We start from the raw sequence: 20,305 nt of genomic DNA on the forward strand, positions 1-20,305 counted from the left end.
TGTTCTGTGTGCTCATCCAGCAGGATTTGGGGTTTGCTCAGAGAGGAAAGGAACTGAGCTCAGGGGCCAGCAGGGCTCAGGGACAGGGCAGGGCGAAGCCTGGGACACTGGGAGGTGTCCCCAGGTCCCTTCCAACCCAAACCATCCTGGGATTCTACCTCAGCAGCTGGGATTACAGAGTGAGAAGGTGCAGAGAGCCTCAGGAAATTCACAGGAGCCTCCAACATCCCCAAAACAGGGAAATGGTGACACCTGGGACATTTCCATTGGAAATCAGCCCTCAAATTCTCCATTTAAAGAAGTGCTAAATTGAAGGAATGGGCTTGGGAAGGCTCCTCAGTCCTGGGCTTGGGATAACCAGGAATTGGAATATGGAACAAACATCCCTGGATGTGGCACCCAGTGCTCTGGGGACAATGTGGGGACTGGGCACAGCATGGGCTGGAAGGGATTGTCCCACCTTAATGACTCTGGAACTCTGCACAGCCCCAGCCCAGTGTAAAGATCACAAAATCAGCACAATAAAACCCTCCAGAGCTGAACAGAACAAACACAGGGAAGGAAAGAGTCCATAAAGGTGGGATTCTTCAGGGGTACTCACATCTGAGCTTGTCCAGGATCTTCCCCCCACACATGGTGGCCAGCATGGCTTTCACTGAGAACACTGTCAGCTTCCCATGGCCCTCACTGCAGGGAAAGGCACCTGTGAGAACTGCACAGGGATGGAGACAAAACCACCCCAGGAATCGTGGGAATGACAGCAACCACCCCAGAAATCATGGGAACAACAGCAACAACCACCCCAGAATCACAGGAATAATGGGAACAAAAATAACCACCCCAGAACCCCAGAAGTCATGGGAATAACAACAACAACCACCCCAGAATCACAGAAATCATGGGAACAACAACAACCCACAGCCCCAGAAATCATGGCAACAACAACAACAGAGCCCCAGAAATCACAGGAACACCACCAAAAACCACCCCAGAATCCCAGAAATAATGGGAAAAGAACCTCTCAGAACCCCAGAAATAATGGGAACAACAGCAGCCACCACCTCCAGCAACTCCCAGCATTTTAAATAATTGTAACTAAACTTGCTGGCCAGGGAAGTTGGACTGGCATGGAAAATGCAGAGATGGGGAAAGCACAGGGTGAGTGTGGGGAGAGCTGGAAAAGCAGAAATCCCTGAAGGGAGTCTCTGAGAGAGCTGAGAGGGGCTTTGGGCAAGGGCCTGGAGGAGCAGGACCCAGAGAGGTTTGGGTGGGAAGGGAGCTCAGAGCCCCCCCAGTGCCACCCCTGCCATGGCAGGCACAGCTCCCACTGTCCCAGTGTCCAGCCTGGCCTTGGGCAATGCCAGGGATCCAGGGTGGGCACCCTGTGCCAGGGCCTGCCCACCCTGCCAGGGAACAATTCCCAATTCCCAAGATCCCATCCAGCCCTGCCCTCTGGCACTGGGATCATTCCCTGGCTCCTGTCCCTCCATCCCTTGTCCCCAGTCCCTCTGCAGCTCTCCTGGAGCCCCTTCAGGCCCTGCCAGGGGCTCTGAACTCTCCCTGGATCCTTCTCCCATCCAGGTGAGCACCCCCAGCTCTCCCAGCCTGGCTCCCAGAAAAAGCAGTGCCCAAAGCCATCAGTGTCTCCTCCCAGGACACAGCCTGTCCTGGAAAACTCTCTCCTGGTGTCCCCAGACACTGGGCCTGTCCCCTGACACTGTTTATAAATCACCCAAACCCCAAACTCCTCCCTTCCAGACCCACTCTGCGCCAGGAGCAGCTGCTGAGGAACCTGCCCAGCTCTGTGCCACCTGAATTCCACCAGCAGGGAAAAGGACAAAACCTTCTGTAAGATCCTGAATCCCCTGTAAGAGGAGATTTAAACCCAGGAATGGCCACAGGAATGGAAGCAGAACTGGGGAGTGGTTCAAGTCAGGCCAGGCCTGTGAGGCTCCTTCCTCACCCTCCACATGTCCCCAGCCTGGCTCTGCAGCAGGTTCCACAGCAGGGACATCCATGTGGATGTGCCACTGATGCCAACCCCAGCTCCTCACCCAGCCCAGGCAACTCCCCCTGCCCTGCTGGCCCTGCCAGGGCCCACTGCAGCATTCCAGATGTGCCAGAGCAGCATTCCAGCTGTGCCAGGGCCCAAATTCCTCCTCAGAGCACCCAGCCAGGCAGAATTCCCAGGATGGGCACCCTAGGCCAGGCTGGACATTGGGGTAGGAGCACCCTGGGACAGTGGCAGTGTCCCTGCCATGGCAGGGGTGGCACTGGACAGCTGGTACAGTCCCTTCCCACCCAAACCACTCCAGGATTCAGGGATTGTACCTGCCAAGGGGAATGCTGAAGGTTCTGATGGTGCCAGCAGCACCCTCTGTGAGCACTCTCAGCATATTCCAGCAGGGATGGGCGTTCCTATAAAAGCACAGCCTGCCGTGCTGCTCAGCTCCTGGAGAGGGAGCCTGAGCCCTGCTCTGCTCTGCCCGAGTCCTGCTCTGCTCTGCTTCAGCTCTGCTCTGCCTGAGTCCTGCCCTGCTCTGCTTCATCCCTGCTCTGCTCTGCCCCATCCCTGCTCTGCCTGAGTCCTGCTCTGCTCTGCTTCAGCTCTGCTCTGCCCCATCCCTGCCCTGCTCTGCTCTGCCTGAGCCCTGCTCTGCCCCATCCCTGCTCTGCCTGAGCCCAGCCCAGCTCAGCACAGGGCTCCCAGCAGTGCCCAGCTCCCCTCAGAGGGCAGCCCTGGCACATTCCTGGGCACACTCCTGCTGCTCAGACAGGCAGGGCTGGCACCACAGGGGGCACACTGGCACTGCCCAGGCAGGCAGGGCTGGCACCCAGGAGCAGCACTGACCTGTCGTAGGCTGCCAGGATGAAGTTGAGCAGCAGGCTGATGCCCTGGCACTGCTCTGGCAGGGCTGGCACACAGGGGCACACTGACCTGTCATAGGCTGCCAGGATGAAGTTGAGCAGCAGGCTGATGCTCTGCTCCACGCTGATCTGGTGGCTGGAGGGCAGCCGTTTGTTCAGCTGGTAGTAGATGGAGGAGATGATGGTTTCCAGGCGGGACACGTTGAGCTCCGTGCTGTGGTCCAGGGTGTTAAGGCCGTTGTCTCTGAAGGCTTCAATCATGTTCCAGATATCAACAAGGTGAACTGGGAAACAAAGGGAAAACAGAATCACAGGATGATGAGGTTGGAAGAGATCATCGAGTCCAACCTGTGCCCTAACATCTCAACCAGACTATAGCACCCAGTGCCATGTCCAGTGCTTATAAAAAAGACATCCAGAGATGGTGATCCCACCCCCTCCCTGGAAAGAGCATTCCAGTGCTTTATTATTATTTTGGTGAAAAATGTCTTCCTAATATCCAACCTATACTGTAAGAGCCTACATGAGGGATGTGGGACACCAGGCTGCTTTTCAAAATTGAGTTTATTTCATCCAAGACGTTACAGCAGTCCAGGGTTGTGGGTGCCAGAGCCTGTGCCTACAGCTGGAGTCCTGCATCCCTCACTCAGGCTCTTACTGATGGTGCCCCACGTTGGGCGCCACTGTAAAAGTTTAAATGAGATATGAGAGACTCCAGGCAGCTCTTCAAAATGCAGTTTTTATTGCATCCACGATGTTACAGCAGTCCAGGGTTGTGGGTGGCAGAGCCTGTGCATGCAGGTGTCAGCTCCAGCTGCAGGCAGGCCTGGAGTCCTGCATCCCTCATCCTTCTTACTGATGGTGCCTCACGTTGGGCGCCACTGTAAGAGCTGAAATGAGGGATGTGGGACTCCAGGTTCTCTCTAAAATGCAGTTTATTACATCCAAGGTGTTACAGCAGTCCAGGGTTGTGAGGGACAGAGCTGTACCTACACCTGTCAGCTCCAGCTGCAGACAGGCCTGGAGTCCTGCATCCCTCATTCAGGCTCTTACTAATGGTGCCCCACGTTGGGCGCCACTGTAAGAGCTGAAATGAGGGATGTGGGACTCCAGACAGCTCTTAAAAATATAATTTATAACATCCAAGAGTTACAGCAGTCCAGGGTCATGGGTGGCAGAGCCTGGGCATGCAGGTGTCAGCTCCAGATGCAGACAAGCCTGAAGACCTGCATCCCTCACTCAGGCTCTTACTAATGGTGCCCCACATTGGGCGCCATTGTAAAAGCTGAAATGAGGGATGTGGGACTCTAGGCAGCTCTTCAAAATGCAGTTTATTGTATCCAAGATGTTACAGCAGTCCAGGGTTGTGGGTGACAGAGCTGTGCCTACAGCTGTCAGCTCCAGACAAGCCTAAAGACCCTTTAATTCTGGCTAAAAAATGCATTACATACTTTTCTTTTGGTTACAATGCATTATTAACTTTTCTTTGCTGAGCATCTTAATACAGCAGAACCAATCTATACCTTAACTGTTATCTATAGCCTATCATAACTACTGTAATTACCATACTCATGTTACTGTTCTGTCACTAACAGTCAGTGCATTGCAGTTTAAGATAGAAGTTGTTTTTCAGTTTACTTGCAGTGGAAAATTCTGAGACCTTTTTTCTACTTGCCACATTTGCTGACTTGTTTGCCTGTGTTATTTTTCTGCTTGGTAAAAACATCTCCTTGTTTGGGGTGGGTTTATCCTTTGCTCTAAGCCATAAAACCCCTTCTAACTCACACACCCTTTGCCTCCTTGGTTATCCAGTGAGACTGGCTCAGCAATTCTTTTCTTCCATATCAAAACTTGCTTCATCTCTATTCCTTCATCAGACTCTACATTTAAAAATCTTTTTGCCAAGCACACATACCTGTGAGACTTTCTGGTCAAACTTTCATCCTTCCCAACACTGAGGTAGCTGCAGACTGTGTCCTCTAGTTCTGTCAGAGACCAATCCCTACCTGTCTCCAACCTCCCTTCAGGAAGGTGTAGAGAGCAATAAGGTCACCTCTGAGTCTCCTCTTCTCCAGGCTGAACAGCCCCATATTATATATATTATATAATTTCTATTATATTATATAATATATTATATATTATATAGTATATAATATATTATATTTTATATATTATAAAACTTTATATATAATATTACATCTATTATACATTACATATTATATAATATTATATATTATATAATATGTGTTGTGTGGTGCTATGTTATATATTGCATTATATATATTATATATTGCATTGTATTATATTATGTTATATTATATTATACATTACATAATATATATAATATATTATATTGTGTTATATTATATAATATATATTATATAATATTACATTATATCATATAATGTCATATAAAATGCTATACTAAAACTATACTAAAGAAAGAGAAAGGAGACATCAAAAAGCTAGAAAGGAATGAATAATAAAAACCTGTGACTGACCAGAGTTGTAACACAGCTGGCTGTGATTGGTCATTAATTAAAAACAAATCCCATGGAACCAATCAAAGATGCACCTGCTGGTGAGCAACCTCCAGACCACAACCTAAGCAGTCAGATAATTGTTTACATTTCTTTTCTGAGGCTTCTCAGGAGAAAAATCCTGGTGAAGGGATTTTTTAGAAAATATCCTGGTGACACCTGGGAGGACCAGAGCCTCCCCCTGAGCTTGCAGTGCTTCAGCCACCAGCCCCAATTCCTCGCTGGCAGGGTGGGCAGGCCCTGGCACAGGGTGCCCACCGTGCATCCCTGGCGGTGCCCAAGGCCAGGCTGGACACTGAAACACCCTGGCACAGTCCCCGGTGTCCCTGCCATGGCAGGGCTGGCACTGGGGGGGCTCTGAGCTCCCTTCCCACCCAACCCAGTTGGCATCCTGTCATCCCAAGGTGCTGCTGCCTGCCATGGCTCCGGGCTGGGCTTCTCATTCTCAGCACACAAATCCTGTGGGGTGCAGATCTGGGGGGTTCAAGGGACAAACTGAGCTCTGGGGACATCCTGGAGCCACTGCCAGGGCCTGAAGGGGCTCCAGGAGAGCTGCAGAGGGACTGGGGACAAGGCATGGAGGGACAGGAGCCAGGGAATGGCTCCCACTGCCAGAGGGCAGGGCTGGATGGGATCTTGGGAATGAGGAATTGTTGTGCCCTGGCACAGGGTGCCCACCCTGGATCCCTGGCAGTGCCCAAGGCCAGGCTGGACACTGGGACATCCTGGGACAGTGGGAGGTGTCCCTGCCATGGCAGGGGTGGCACTGGGTGGGATTTAAGGGCCCTCCCCACACCCAAACCACTCTGGGATCTGATGAAGCTCTAAATCCACTACAAAATGTTCACAGTGATTTTGAACACCCTCATGCTGACTGGTAGGAGAAACTTGATGTTCCAGTTAAACTCTGGCAGTTTCCAGTTGATCCAGTTCCCAAACCCAGAGGATAATGTTTTATAAACACAGGTTTGGGGTTCCCAAGCTGTCCCCCAAATTCCCCTCCTGTACCCAAGCAGTGTTAACAACGTGCAGAAACCTTTCCCAAACCACAGTGAGCCATCTGCAGAACCACATGAAGCAACATTCTGAGATGTTTCCAAGCTTTTAAAATTTGGAGGAGGGTGGAGGGGACATCCAAGGATCAGCAGCCACCCAGAGCAGGGACACAGTGACATTTCAGAATGATCAGCAGTCAGCGTGAGCTCATGCCTTCCTCACACTGACCTAACTTTGTATTTCTCATAAAAAACCCCCCCAAAGGACCAGGCTGTGCCACCCCCTGACCAGAGAGAGCTGCAGGGCCCCATGCCCAGCCCAGGGGTGCCAAAGGGCTCCTGGGGGGCACCAGAGCCCTGTGCAGAGCTCTGGCCCCATGCCCAGCCCAGGGGTACCAAAGGGCTCTTGTGGGCACCAGTGCCCTGTGCAGAGCTGCCATTCCTTTGTGCCCTATGCAGAGCTCTGCAGCTGCCATTCCTTTGTGCCCTGTGCTGGTAAACAGAGTTTGAACCCTAAAACTCTAACTACAGCCAGAACCCCTTATATGAAGAATTACAAGCCATGAAAGTTTAAGTAGAATGATAGTGAATTTATCACAGAGTGAAAAATAGATTTTGGGGTTTTAGAATGGGGGTTCAGGGGGCAAGATGGAGGAATCTGGGCATGTCCAGCCTTTGTCCTTCTTCTTCTTCTTGGCCTCCATCTTCTGCTGTGATGGTGGCACTTTTGGATTGGTTTAGAGTAGGAGCTCACTGTCTAACATAAGTGATAGGTATTGGAAAGTAATTGTAAATGTTGTACATGTAGTTCTTAGTATAAAGACATAACACAGCCCTGGGGCAGGCCGAGTGCCTCTAACTGTCTTGCTTGGCTGGATAGGAGAAAGAATTTTATAGATAAGGAACAATAAACACCCTTGAGACTGAGAAATGAAGAGCTCTGACTCCTCCTTCAACCACCGGGGTGGGAAAAGAGACTTTGTGACACATCTCTGGTCACAGTGAGCAGCTAGAGAACCTGAGACTCCTGCTGGCCTCCTCTACCTCCTCAGCCCTTCTGCTGGTCTCCTCCTCCTCCTCAGCCCCCAGCAGTCAGTTCCTGTGCCCTGGGATTAGGGATCTCCTCCCACACGTTATCCTGCTCTGCTCTTTGCTGTGTCCAGCTCAGCAGGGGCAGGGCACAAAGTGCATCCTGCTCACTGGGATTCACCTGGGATCCACCTGGGAGCTGTCCAAGGTCAGAGCCCACAGCAGGGAAGGGGAGAACCTGCCCTGCCCAGAGCTCTCCATGGTCACTGATGTCACCCGTGTCCCCACAGGGACACCTGCAGGCAGGGACTGGCCCTGTGCTCACTGGGGCTGCTCCTCTGGGGTTCCCTGTGAGGAAACAGCCCCTCACAGAGCTTGAGACCACTTACACCCAGCTCTGAGGGCAATGAACACCACAGCTCCCTTGGAACTGACATTTTCTGAACATTAAAGAATAAACATGAAAATATCACAGAGCATCGGGCAAGGCTCACTGCCTGTTTAATTCCATAATCAATTCTGTATCAGATCTCTGTTAAACACAGCAGGTCAGGGCTCCCCTGCCCTCCAGGGGTGCAGCAATGCAGCAGCCATGCAGCGGGGGGGAGGAGAGGCAGGCAGCACTCACGGTTGCACCTCTTCTGCACGAAGCGCAGCTTGCAGGCGGTTCTGTACGTGGAGAGCCGGATCACGTCGAAGTTCTGGGCTCCTGCAACAAACCAGAGCTGCTGTGGGGCTGGGCTTGATTCTGAAAACCCTCTGCTGCTGCTACTGCTGTGGGGCTGGGCTTGATTCTGAGCACACCCTCTGAACCTGCTGCTGTGGGGCTGGGCTTCCCTCTGAGCACCCTCTGAACCTGCTGCTGTGGGGCTGGGCTTCCCTCTGAGCACCCTCTGAACCTGCTGCTGTGGGGCTGTGCTTCCCTCTGCTCCTGCTGTGGAGCTGTGCTTCCCTCTGAGCACCTTCTTCACCTCCTGGTGCTTCCCTCTGCTCCTGCCAAAAGGCTCCAGAGTCTCTTTCCACCCATCCCAGCCATGGCACGCAGGGGGGGTCCTGCCCCTGTGCCCAGGTGAGAGCCCACCTGCAGAGCTGCCCCAGCCCTGGGCAGCAGCACAAGGACCTGGAGCTGCTGGAGAGAGCCCAGAGGAGGCACCAAGGTGATCAGAGGGATGGAGCAGCTCTGCTGTAGGAAAGGCTGGGAGAACTGGGATTGTTCAGCCTGGAGAAGGGAAAGCTCTGGGGTGACCCAACTGCAGCACCTGGAGGGGCTGGCAGGAAGGATGGAGAGGGACTGGGGACAAGGGATGGAGGGACAGACACAGAGAATGGCTCCCAGTGCCAGAGGGCAGGGCTGGATGGGATCCTGGGAATTGGGAATTGTGCCCTGGCAGGGTGGGCAGGCCCTGGCACAGGGTGCCCACCATGGATCCCTGGCAGTGCCCAAGGCCAGGCTGGACACTGGCACACCCCAGGACAGTGGGAGGTGTCCCTGCCATGGCAGGGGTGGCATGGGCTGGGATTTAAGGCCCTTTCCCACCCAGACACTCCCTGATTCCCTAACAATGCTGCTCTGGAAACAAACCAGTATAAACAGTTAGTTTGCAGTCAGAGCTCCCCCAGTGTGTAACTGGAATTAAGGACATGCTGGCCCAATCCAGGAACCCCCTTCAGCCCTGACTCCTGCAGGACAGCAGGACAATGTGATGCCATGCAAACACCAGTTCCTAACTCTGCTTTTCCAGAGGAGAATCCTGCACAAATCAGCCCCCAAACCATTTCTTGACTCAGCAGCATTGCAGGGCCATTTTCTACCTCTTTTTAAGGCCAAAGCTGCTCTGCCTGCTGTCACTGTTCATTGAAATAATTCTCCACAACCCTCAGGCACTGGCAGGGACGAGAGATGTGAGGATTCCCTCAGGAAGGAGCTCCCCAGAACCCACGGATAAACACGCTCCCCAGGCATATCTGACTCCCTCTGGGCATCATTCTCCTGAGCAGCCCCTGGATGGCTGTCCCTGCACGGACTTGGGGACAGGATGGGGACAATCTGCTGCAGCTGGCCCAGGGAAGCTCTCAGTGAAGAATCAAGGACATCATGTCTTCAGATTTCCTACTTACTCATTTCCATGAACAGCTGCCTCTTCTCTGCCATGGTCCTCCTCCTCTTGCCACTCTCCTCAATCATTCTGGAGACAGAAATGGCAAACACTGTTTGTGTGTGAATTCTGGGACAGCAGCAGCAGCATTCTGTCCCTCAGTCTGATTCTGGTCGGGGACTGGGGATTCCAGGACAGACAGACACCTCTCATCCTTACCCCATTCCACACACACACCCCAGGCTTGTTAACACCTTCCAAAGCACAGGAAACATTAATTCAACATTTCAATTGCTCTAGTTTGAAAAGCCCAGAGCTGCATTGATACAAGCAGAAATATCCCATAAAAATTCCTCTGTTCTGAACCAAAAAAGGGGAAATGCTGCAGTTGGAGACTTTGGGGGTCAGCAGGAACAGGCTCAGCCCATTCCCTTCCCTGGCTGACAAAGGTGAGTGACCCCTCTTCAGAATCCTCCAGCTTGGAAAAGGATTTGTGGGGATGTTTGGTTTGGGGGAATGCTGGCTTTAAACAGAACTTGTTAAAATTCATTTAACTTTGAGCCCTGACACCTGATGTCACTTGGGATTTGTCAGGGAAGTAGAGAACTTCAAATGAATTAAGTTGCAAATAAAAGCAGTTTGACAGAGGGCTCCCTTTGCTGGGAAATCAGATGAAAAGAGTGACAGGAGCAGGGAGCAGCTGGTACTGGATCAGAGGTTACTACTGACCCCTCTTCCCTGCAGCATCACAGAATCCTTCAGCTTGGAAAAGGATTTGTGGGGATGTTGGGTTTGGGGGAATGCTGGCTTCAAACAAAACTTGTTAAAATTCATTGAACTTTGAGCCCCTGAGGTCACTTAGGATTTTCCAGGGAAGTAGAAAACTTCAAATTAAGTTGGAAATAAAACCAGTTTGGTGGAAGAGGGCTCCCTTTCCTGGGAAATCAGATGAAAAGAGTGACAGGAGCAGGGAGCAGAGTGTACCCCAAGGTAAGGGGGCACAGGGACAATTCAGCAGCTCTCAGGGCTTATTTCACTCCACAGTCCTAAAAGATGCCAAATTTCAGCCCACTGCAGCAAAAAAAAATTGAAAGTTAATTCAGCATCAATGTAAAATTTAATTTATAATTCAACTAATTATTACATTGTTCTTTGGTTACCAAATTCACCAACTTAAAAACCATTAAATAGAGGTTTTATGTGTCTAACCCTAAAAAAAAAAAAGACAAAAATCCCAAACAGCTCTCCTACAGTTCCATACAGACTACAGCTGGCTCAGCCCAGGCTGCAGCAGCCTCAGGGGGCACCAGGAGCAGCACAAAGTCCTGCCTTGGCACTGACACAGCTCCCTGGGCACAGCCTGGCATTTCCCAAGGTCCTGCTGGAACCCCACAGCTCAGAACCCTCCTCAGCCTTTTTCCTTCTCAGGAAGGAAAACAAACACATGAGCTCTGAGCTGAAAATACACTGTATTTCCATGGTTCAGAAACCACAGACAGAACCAATGTGCTGCTGTGTCTTTACTGGATTTTTTTTACAGGAAAAAGCCTCAGTGGCAATTTTTATGACTTGTAGAAGTTGGGGGATATGGGCACACGAGTTTCCAACCCCGTCTCATTCCCCACCAAGTGCCATCACTGCCACCTCTTTGCCCAGAGACTCCTCATTCAGGGAATCCTGGAATGGGTTGGGTGGGAATGGAGCTCAGAGCCCATCCAGTGCCACCTCTGCCATGGCAGGGACACTGCCATTGTCCCAGGGTGTCCCAGTGTCCAGCCTGGCCTTGGGCACTGCCAGGGATCCAGGGTCACTGCCAGTGCCAGGACACAGCACCCAACAGTGCCACACACGACTCCTGCATGAAGGGGACAGAGTGGCAGAGACAGACACAGTCCCATTGCAGGGGAGCTGAGTGTCACCTCTGTGCCCTCTGCAAGGAAAAGGAGGGACTGAGAGCCCTGAAATGGGACCTGAATGAGGGATCTGCTCTCTCCACGATGCCAGAACTGTTCAGCAGGAAAATCCTTCCCAGACCACCCAGTACAATCTGTGCCCAATGCCCACCTTGTCCCCTGAGTGCCACATCCAGGTGCCACCTGCAGGGATGGGCACTGCCAACCTCCCTGGGCAGCCCCTGCCAAGGCCTGAGCACCCTTTCCATGCAGAAATTCCTCCTGGTGTCCACCCTGAGCCTGCCCTGGCCCAGCCTGAGGCCATTTCCCCTTGTCCTGTCCCTGTTCCTGGCAGCAGAGCCCCACTCCCACATTGCTGCCAGTGCTGGCAATGAGGTTCTGTGAGGAGAATTGACAAACCTGTTTTTAATCCCTGAACCACCAGGCACAGGAGGATCCCTCGGTGGTGAGGCTGGCAAGAAGGAAGGTGGGGAATCTTTCCCAAGCTCAAAACAGCAATGAACCAAACCCACAAGAACTGCAACTATGTTTGGGATGCAAATTACAGTGCTCAGCTCCCAAAACAGGGAAGGAAAGCAGCAGCTTGGCCTGAGCTGGTTTGGTTTGTTGGGTTGGGTTCTTTGAAGGGCGTGGGGAGGCTGGGTTTGGGTTTTGTTGGGATTTTTTGCATGGGTTTTGTTTATTTGTTTGCTGGCTCCTTGGTTTTTCAAAAATGGCAGCAAAATCTGTGAGCAAAGTGCAAGGAAACACAACATGGGCTGGAATGATGTGGCAGCCAGCAATTCCTGAGGGGGCTGCTCCCATTCTGTGGGCACATGGAGGGGAAAGCACTCCAGTACAGAATCCTGGAATGGTTTGGGTGGAGGGAGCTCAGAGCCCACCCAGTGCCACCCCTGCCATGGCAGGGACACCTCCCAGGCCGCTCCCAGTGTCCAGCCTGGCCAGGGACAGGAAATCCAGCTATTTGGAAATCCTTATTGAAAATATATGTTCAACTGAAAGCAGAAAACGATGCAGTACCTTAGAAAACTGCAGCTGAGTGTGCTTGATGTGAACTTCCAAAATTTCATCATTTCCCTTCATCCTTTCATCCTTTCACCCTCTCCCCCTTTCCACAGGTACAACCTCAGGAGCACCCTCTGACAGAGCTAACAGCAGAGCCAATTTATAAATCCCACACCAATAATTACTGTGGGAAATTCTACACTTGGCCACCATCTAAAATAACCGTATTTTATATATATATATACACACACACACACACATATATATATAAATTTGTTTTATGAAAATTATTATATATAATATATAATAATATAAATAAAATAACTGTACTTTTATATAGATATATACATATATATACACACATATATATAAATTTGTTTTATGAAAATTATTATATATAATATATAATAATATAAATAAAATAACTGTACTTTTATATAGATATATACATATATATACACACATATATATAAATTTGTTTTATGAAAATTATTATATATAATATATAATAATATAAATAAAATAACTGTACTTTTATATAGATATATACATATACACACACACACACACATATATATATATATATATATAAATAAAATGTAATTCTATAAACTCACTTTTTCCTTGCTCCCCTTGTTTTTTCCTGTCCCAAAGCAGGGAGAGAACAGGGAGTGCCCCTGCTCTGTGTCAGAGCTCTGTCCCAGCACAGGAGGTGAGACTGGCACCCCCTGGCAGTGCCCCCCTGGCAGTGCCCCCAGGTTCAGGCCAATACTACAGGACCTTGCTTAGCAGGTTTCGCTCTTCTTGGAGCTCATCAGCTGTAGGTAACGGCCCAAGGACAGCCCCACAGGCAGCTGTGTGCTCAGGGAATCAGCCCTGAGCCACACGTGGGCTTCTGGGCACACACGGGATCACAGGCACACACAATCAGAATCACTCAATCACACACAGTAACACAATCAGCATCACTGAGTCACACACAATCACAGAATCACATCCACACAATCATACTGAATCTCAGAATCAGAATCACTGAATCACACACAATCAGAATCACACAATCACACAGAATCTCAGAATCACACACGATCACAGAATCAGCATCACTGAATCACACACAATCACAGAATCACAGCCACAGAATTAGAATCACACAATCATACTGAATCTCAGAATCAGAATCACACAATCACAGAATCAGAATCTCAGAATCACACACAGTCACAGAATCAGAATCACTCACAATCAGAACCACACAATCACACACAATCTCAGAATCACACACAATCACAGAATAAGAATCTCAGAATCACACAATCACACAATCAGAATCAGTGAGAATGAGAATCTCAGAATCACACACAATAGAATCACAGACGATGACAGAATCAGAATCACTGAATCACACAATCAGAATCAGTGAGTAACACACAATCACAGAATCACACTGAATCATTGAATCACACACAATCACACAATCAGAATCAGTCACACACAGTCACAGAATCACCGAATCACAGAATCACTGAATCAGAATCACACACAATCAGAATCAGTCACACACAGTCACAGAATCAGAATCATACAATCATGCAGAATCTCAGAATCAGAATCACAGAATCACACACAAACAGAATCACTCAATCACACATAATAACACAATCAGAATCACTGAGTCACACACAATCACAGAACCAGAATCACTGAATCACACAAAATTAGAATCACACAATCACACTGAATCTCAGAATCATACACAATCACAGCATCAGTCACAGAATCACACGATCAGAATAACTCACACACAATCACAGAATCACACACAATCAAAGAATCACATACAATCACAGAATCACTGAGTCACACACAATCAGAATCGCACAATCAGAATCACACACAATCACAATCACACAGAATATCAGAATCACAATCACAGAATCAGAATCACACAATCACTGAGTCACACACAATCGCTGAATCACACACAATCAGAATCAGTCACACAGTCACAGAATCAGAATCACTGAATCACACACAATCACAAAATCAGAACCAAAATCAGAATAACTGAATCACACAATCACAGAATCACACACAATCAGAATCACAGTCACAATCACAGAATCAGAATCACCGAGTCACACAATTGCACACAATCAGAATTGCACAATCACTGAATCACACAATCACACAGAATCACTCACAATCACAGAATCAGAATCAGATATTCAGAATCACACAGACACTGAATCACACAGTCACACACAATCAGAGAATCAGAATCCCAGAATCACTGGGTTGGAAGAGGCCTCCAAGACCATCGAGTCCAACCCATTCCCAACCCCTCAACTCAGCCCTGGCACCCAGTGCCACATCCAGGCTTTGTTCAACACACCCAGGGATGGGCACTCCACCACCTCCCCATTCCAGTATTTTATCATCCATTCCAGAACTTTATCACCCTTTCTGTAAAGAGCTTTTTCCTGATATCCAGCCTAAATTCCCTTGGTGCAGCTCAAGGCTGTGTGCTCTGGTTGTGTCAGCTCCTGGAGAAAGAGCCCAGCCCCATTGAGCACAGGCACCTTTCAGGGGGTTATGGTTTGTTTTTGTAGCTGTAGTTGTTTTGTTTCAAGTTAATTTTCTTTCATTGTGTACTTCCACCTCTAAGGAACACTCCAAAGGAGATTCTGACCTTTAGGGTCTGATAACCATGTGCAGACATTGCTTTGCACTGAGCTTTCTCTGTTTGCAAGAACAGAGAAAGAAAAGTTCATTTACCAATTATTAAATCTGACTTGGTTCACATTCCTGGTCAGGCATGTCATTAGCAGAAATAATATTTGATGGCACTGATTAAACTGCAGTTGCTCCATGAAGATAAAACTGTGCCCATACCTATTTATGGTCAGAAATAACTTGTAATTAAAATAAATCCAAAATCCAGTTTGGGGCATGGGCTGATAAAGTTGTGCCCATACCTATTTATGGTCAGAAATAACTTGTAATTAAAATAAATCCAAAATCCAGTTTGGGGCATAGGCTGATAAAGTTGTGCCCATACCTATTTATGGTCAGAAATAACTTGTAATTAAAATAAACCCAAAATCCAGTTTGGGGCATGGGCTGATCTGTGCCTCACACGGGGAAGGAGGCTCAGTGACTTTCTGCCATTTTTCTGATCAGAAGAAACAATATTCCTGCTGTTTCAAGGAAAAGCTTTCCTCCCCTGTCAGTTCATTCACTCTTAAAAATGTAACTTTAATAAATAGCAGAACTGGGATGAAGATATTGAATAAAAATTGAGGGCATACCTGTGCTGGCAGAAAAACTTACTGGTGTCCATCTGCTTTGGCACTTCCTGGCTTTGGGCTTCTGAGCTCATCTGGCTTCAACTGACACTTGATAGAAACCATCTAAAATAATTTCTGAACTCTCATAAATGTTTTGTTAAAGTATAAAATTAAACTTCCTTATGATACAAAGGTGCTTAGATTTGTTCATCTCAGACTTCAATAAAAATATCAAGTTTTTTTTTCCTTTTTTGTCCTAATTTGAACAAGGACTGATTTAATCCCCTCCTCTCCCTCTGTCTGTCCAAAATATCTGATGCTTTTACTCATTTCTTTGTTCTCCTGGTTCACACTCCCAATCCCTTTCCTCAGCATAATTAAGATAATTAATCAGAAATCCTCCTTTATTCCCCTGTGGCATTTCCCAGGACAGGAGTGACCTGAAATGATTTCAGGGGGACACATCTGACCCCAGGGAAACAAAACCTTCCATACTTATTCAAAGAGACTGGTAACATCTTTTAAAGCACATTTTAACCTCTACTGACAATTCTTCTCATTTACCTTTAACATTTTAAACTCTGTTCCCATCAATTATAGGATAATTAACTGAAGCAAAAGCAACTGTGCATAAAAGGATGCAAAGTACCCTGAAATGTTATTTCTGCATCTCCAGCAAGTGCAGGAGCTTCTCTGGGAACCACCAAGCACCTTCCAGCAGCAGCTGCCCCCAAACCCAAAGGTTTGGGTCTCTCACTGATGTTTCCACATGTGCTGCAGTCAGATGGTTGTGCAAGATCTCTACAAACCCAAACTGGCTCCAGCCTTGGAGGGTGCAAGGAAAAACCCACCTGGGTGGGAGCCAGGAAAGGGATGGAACTTCTCAGGGATTACAGCTCTGCACTGAAATCCTGAACAAATCAATGGCTCTTTTATTTCCTCCATAAATCCAGTGGATCCAAAGCTGCTCTGCAGGATTCTGCAAAAACCTGCCCAAATAAAGCAGGAAGCTTCATTAAAAATGAGCAGGCAACCCAGTAGCTTAGAGAAAAATACCAGCAATGGAACCTAGAGCTTTCCCTCCTGCATGCCCTGCCATTCCTGCTGCAGCTCTGAGGTTCTTCCAAGGCACAAGAGGAGCCATCTGCTCTGTTCAGGCAGGACACAGCACGAGGCAGCACAGCCCCACAGAGCCCTGAGTGCCTTCAGTTACTGGGGTGGAAAATCTCTGATGGGCAGGGACATCCTGGCTGGATAAACCTGGGCATGGAGGCACATCCAGCTGGGCACGGGCACCAGGGGCTCAGGGCTGGCTCAGTGCTGCCCAACACCTTCAGGGCATGGAGGGCACCAGCCTGGCTCAGCTCAGGCACAGCCCCAGGGATGTGGAGCTGCTGGGGGCTCTGCAGAGGGACCAGGACAGCCTGGATCCATGGGCTGAGGGACAGCACGGGTGAGGGACAACAGGGCCAAGAGCTGGGTCCTGCACTGGGGTCACACCAAGCCCAGGGAACCCCAGGATGGGAAGGGAATGGAGCCCCAGGAGGGGCTGAGGGAGCTGGGAAGGGAATGGAGCCCCAGGAGAGGCTGAGGGAGCTGGGAAGGGAATGGAGCCCCAGGAGAGGCTGAGGGAGCTGGGAAGGGGCTCAGCCTGGAGAAAAGGAGGCTCAGGGGGGCCCTTGTGGCTCTGCACAAGTCCCTGACAGGAGGGCACAGCCACGGAACAGGGACAGGACAAGGGGAAATGGCCTCAGGCTGGGCCAGGGCAGGCTCAGGGTGGACGCCAGGAGGAATTTCTGCATGGAAAGGGTGCTCAGGCCTTGGCAGGGGCTGCCCAGGGAGGTTGGCAGTGCCCATCCCTGCAGGTGTCACCGGGATGTGGCACTGGGTGCCCTGGGCTGGGGACAGGGTGGGCATTGGGCACAGGCTGGACTAAGAGGACTTTCACAACTGAAATCATTCTGTGATTCCAGGCAAACCCCCTGGTCTGAGCCCCAGGGTGAGCCCAACAACCCCACCTGGTCAGAAACTGATACAGATTGTACTGGACTCAAGCTCAACAAAGATGGAACAAGTCACAAGATTTCATCAGAGGTTTCTCTGACAGCCTTGCAAAACCTTTAACACAGGTTCCCTCCAGACAAAACAGAACAAACTCAAACCCAGGAGAGCCCCAAACCACCTGAGCTTCTGTGACTTCACATCCGTGTCAGCAAGAGCCCTGAACAGAGAGCAGCCCCAGCCCTGAGGACTTGCAGGTCAGGCTAAGAACGGTGAGGGTGGCACTGGGGTGCCAGCCCCATTGCCAAGGTGCCATTTGAAGCTCTCTGTGTCCATTTCCAGTCCCCAGGGAAGCACTGAGGCCAAGAATGGTGAGGGTGGCACTGGGGTGCCAGCTCCTTTGCCAAGGTGCCATTTGAAGCTCTCTGTGTCCATTTCCAGTCCCCAGGGAAGCACTGAGGCTAAGAATGGTGAGGGTGGCACTGAGGTGCCAGCCCCACTGCCAAGGTGCCATTTGAAGCTCTCTGTGTCCATTTCCAGTCCCCAGGGAAGCACTGAGGCTAAGAATGGTGAGGGTGGCACTGGGGTGCCAGCCCCATTGCCAAGGTGCCATTTGAAGCTCTGTGTCCATTTCCAGTCCCCAGGGAAGCACTGAGGCCAAGAACGGTGAGGGTGGCACTGAGGTGCCAGCTCCTTTGCCAAGGTGCCATTTGAAGCTCTCTGTGTCCATTTCCAGTCCCCAGGGAAGCACTGAGGCCAAGAACGGTGAGGGTGGCACTGAGGTGCCAGCTCCTTTGCCAAGGTGCCATTTGAAGCTCTGTGTGTCCATTTCCAGTCCCCAGGGAAGCACTGAGGCTAAGAATGGTGAGGGTGGCACTGAGGTGCCAGCTCCTTTGCCAAGGTGCCATTTGAAGCTCTCTGTGTCCATTTCCAGTCCCCAGGGAAGCACTGAGCCTGGGCACAGAGCTGTGCAGGCTCTGCAGGCCAGCACTCAGGGGCTGAGCACAGATTATCCTGGCACAGTGCTCTCCAGCACACTCAGTGCCAAACCAGAGCCAAACCCTCATCCTCCCTCACTGCCCCACAGCCTGAGGAGCAGAAATGGCTTTTTCCAACCTGCCTGTTGAAGTTCATGTCATGGCATTTACCATGAGCCTGCAAACAAGAGCAAATCCAGCAGCTGAAAGGGTTTCCTTGAAATAAAGCAGTGCTCCTGTGGGGTGAGAGAAATGAAACATTACAGGAGGATTTCTGGGCAGGAAGAAGTTGGGAACAGTCTAATTAAAGCTCACCTCTCCCTCTCAGGAAGGGAAGACTCATTTTTGTGCAGGGGATTTCTGAGCACTCAGTGCTCCCAAGGGAACCTGGCAAAGCCTCCCCTCTCCATCTGACCCCACAGGAGAGAGCCCTGAGTGCAATACTCATGATGAGGAAGGTTCTGAGCTGCATTCCTGCCCTTTTCCCCACTACCCCAGCCTGGGAGGTGGAGCAGGAGCAGGCCCCACACACCTGGCAGCTCAGAGCTCCCTGCACACCTGGGGAGGAGGGAAATTCCAGTGAGGAACACCTGCAAACAGGAACTGCTTTCCCCCATCATGAATTACTCCAGGATAAAACAGCTTGCTCAGTTTTAACTCACTAATTTCACCTCCTCCATTGACTTACAGTGTGAAATCTTCCTCACCAGCTTCACAGGTCCAAACTGAAATAATGCCAGGTTTGTGAAGTGTCAGATATTACTGAAAGGAGCACAGAACCATTAATCTGCATTTAAAAGTCTCTCTGCCACTACCCCAGGCAATGGGAACTGAACACCCACACAGGCCTGATAACTTTAACTTTGTCTGAGCTGCCAGACACACACACACAACCCCTGCTTCAAAGCCTGGCAGCACCCAAACTGCTCCTCACTGCTCCAGCTGGGCTCACAAAGGGCTTGCTTTGCACAAGAACAACATAAGCCTGAAGTACAAGTCCAGCTGATGACATTTGCTGTTGCGTTCTGTGAAACTGAGAGTTTTTATCACTTAGTTTTGTCACTTTCTGTTTTAAAAAAAGAAATAAACAAAGATTTTAGTGACGGCCTCAGCTTCCTCCCCGTTTGCTTTATGCCAGGGCACCCCTTTACCTCTTAAATCCCAGAATCACTGAGTCCAACCTCTGACCTAAACAAAGTTAAAATTTGCACTGGCAAAGACTGAAAATACCTCACCTTGCAGTCAGTCACTCAGTAGCTACTTAAGTTCCTATGTTTTTAAGTGTTTTGTAACCACAGCACATCCTTCAGACATCACACTCTTTTAAGATTCAGTGATGAATTGCCACCTGCTGTCATAATTCTATTTGTTTCCACCTGGCCAGATATAATGTGCTGTCTGCTGTGGAATTTTAAGGTCTCCTACTGTTTCTTCCAGATCTAGGCTGCCTAAAAATCTTCATTACATAAGGTTTTTTTTAATAAATCTGTATTATTTAAGCACAGCTGAGAAGTTAAAATAGTTCATTCCTTAAAGCCCACAGGACTGGGAAAGGCCCATGAAACTATTTAAATTTAGGCAAAGTTTTATC

General features: G+C 49.5%; 1 protein-coding gene across 4 annotated transcripts in view; it reads right to left on the reverse strand.

The window, feature by feature from the left end:
• The window catches only part of DTNB (dystrobrevin beta), a 134,886-nt gene that overhangs the window by 111,328 nt on the left and 3,253 nt on the right, over positions 1-20,305 (reverse strand). For all 4 annotated transcript variants that reach the window (XM_058020290.1, XM_058020289.1, XM_058020287.1 and 1 more), the window contains exons 3-6: positions 9,551-9,618; positions 8,061-8,141; positions 2,939-3,152; positions 602-687 (exon numbers count right to left, since the gene is read on the reverse strand). In XM_058020290.1, coding sequence (XP_057876273.1) covers positions 602-687; positions 2,939-3,152; positions 8,061-8,141; positions 9,551-9,617 — 448 coding nt within the window. In that variant the 5' untranslated portion in view covers position 9,618. The remainder of the gene's footprint in view (positions 1-601; positions 688-2,938; positions 3,153-8,060; positions 8,142-9,550; positions 9,619-20,305) is intronic.

The sequence above is a fragment of the Melospiza georgiana genome, chromosome 3 (genome assembly GCF_028018845.1).
Source record: "Melospiza georgiana isolate bMelGeo1 chromosome 3, bMelGeo1.pri, whole genome shotgun sequence".
In the NCBI taxonomy this organism is placed as follows: domain Eukaryota; kingdom Metazoa; phylum Chordata; class Aves; order Passeriformes; family Passerellidae; genus Melospiza; species Melospiza georgiana.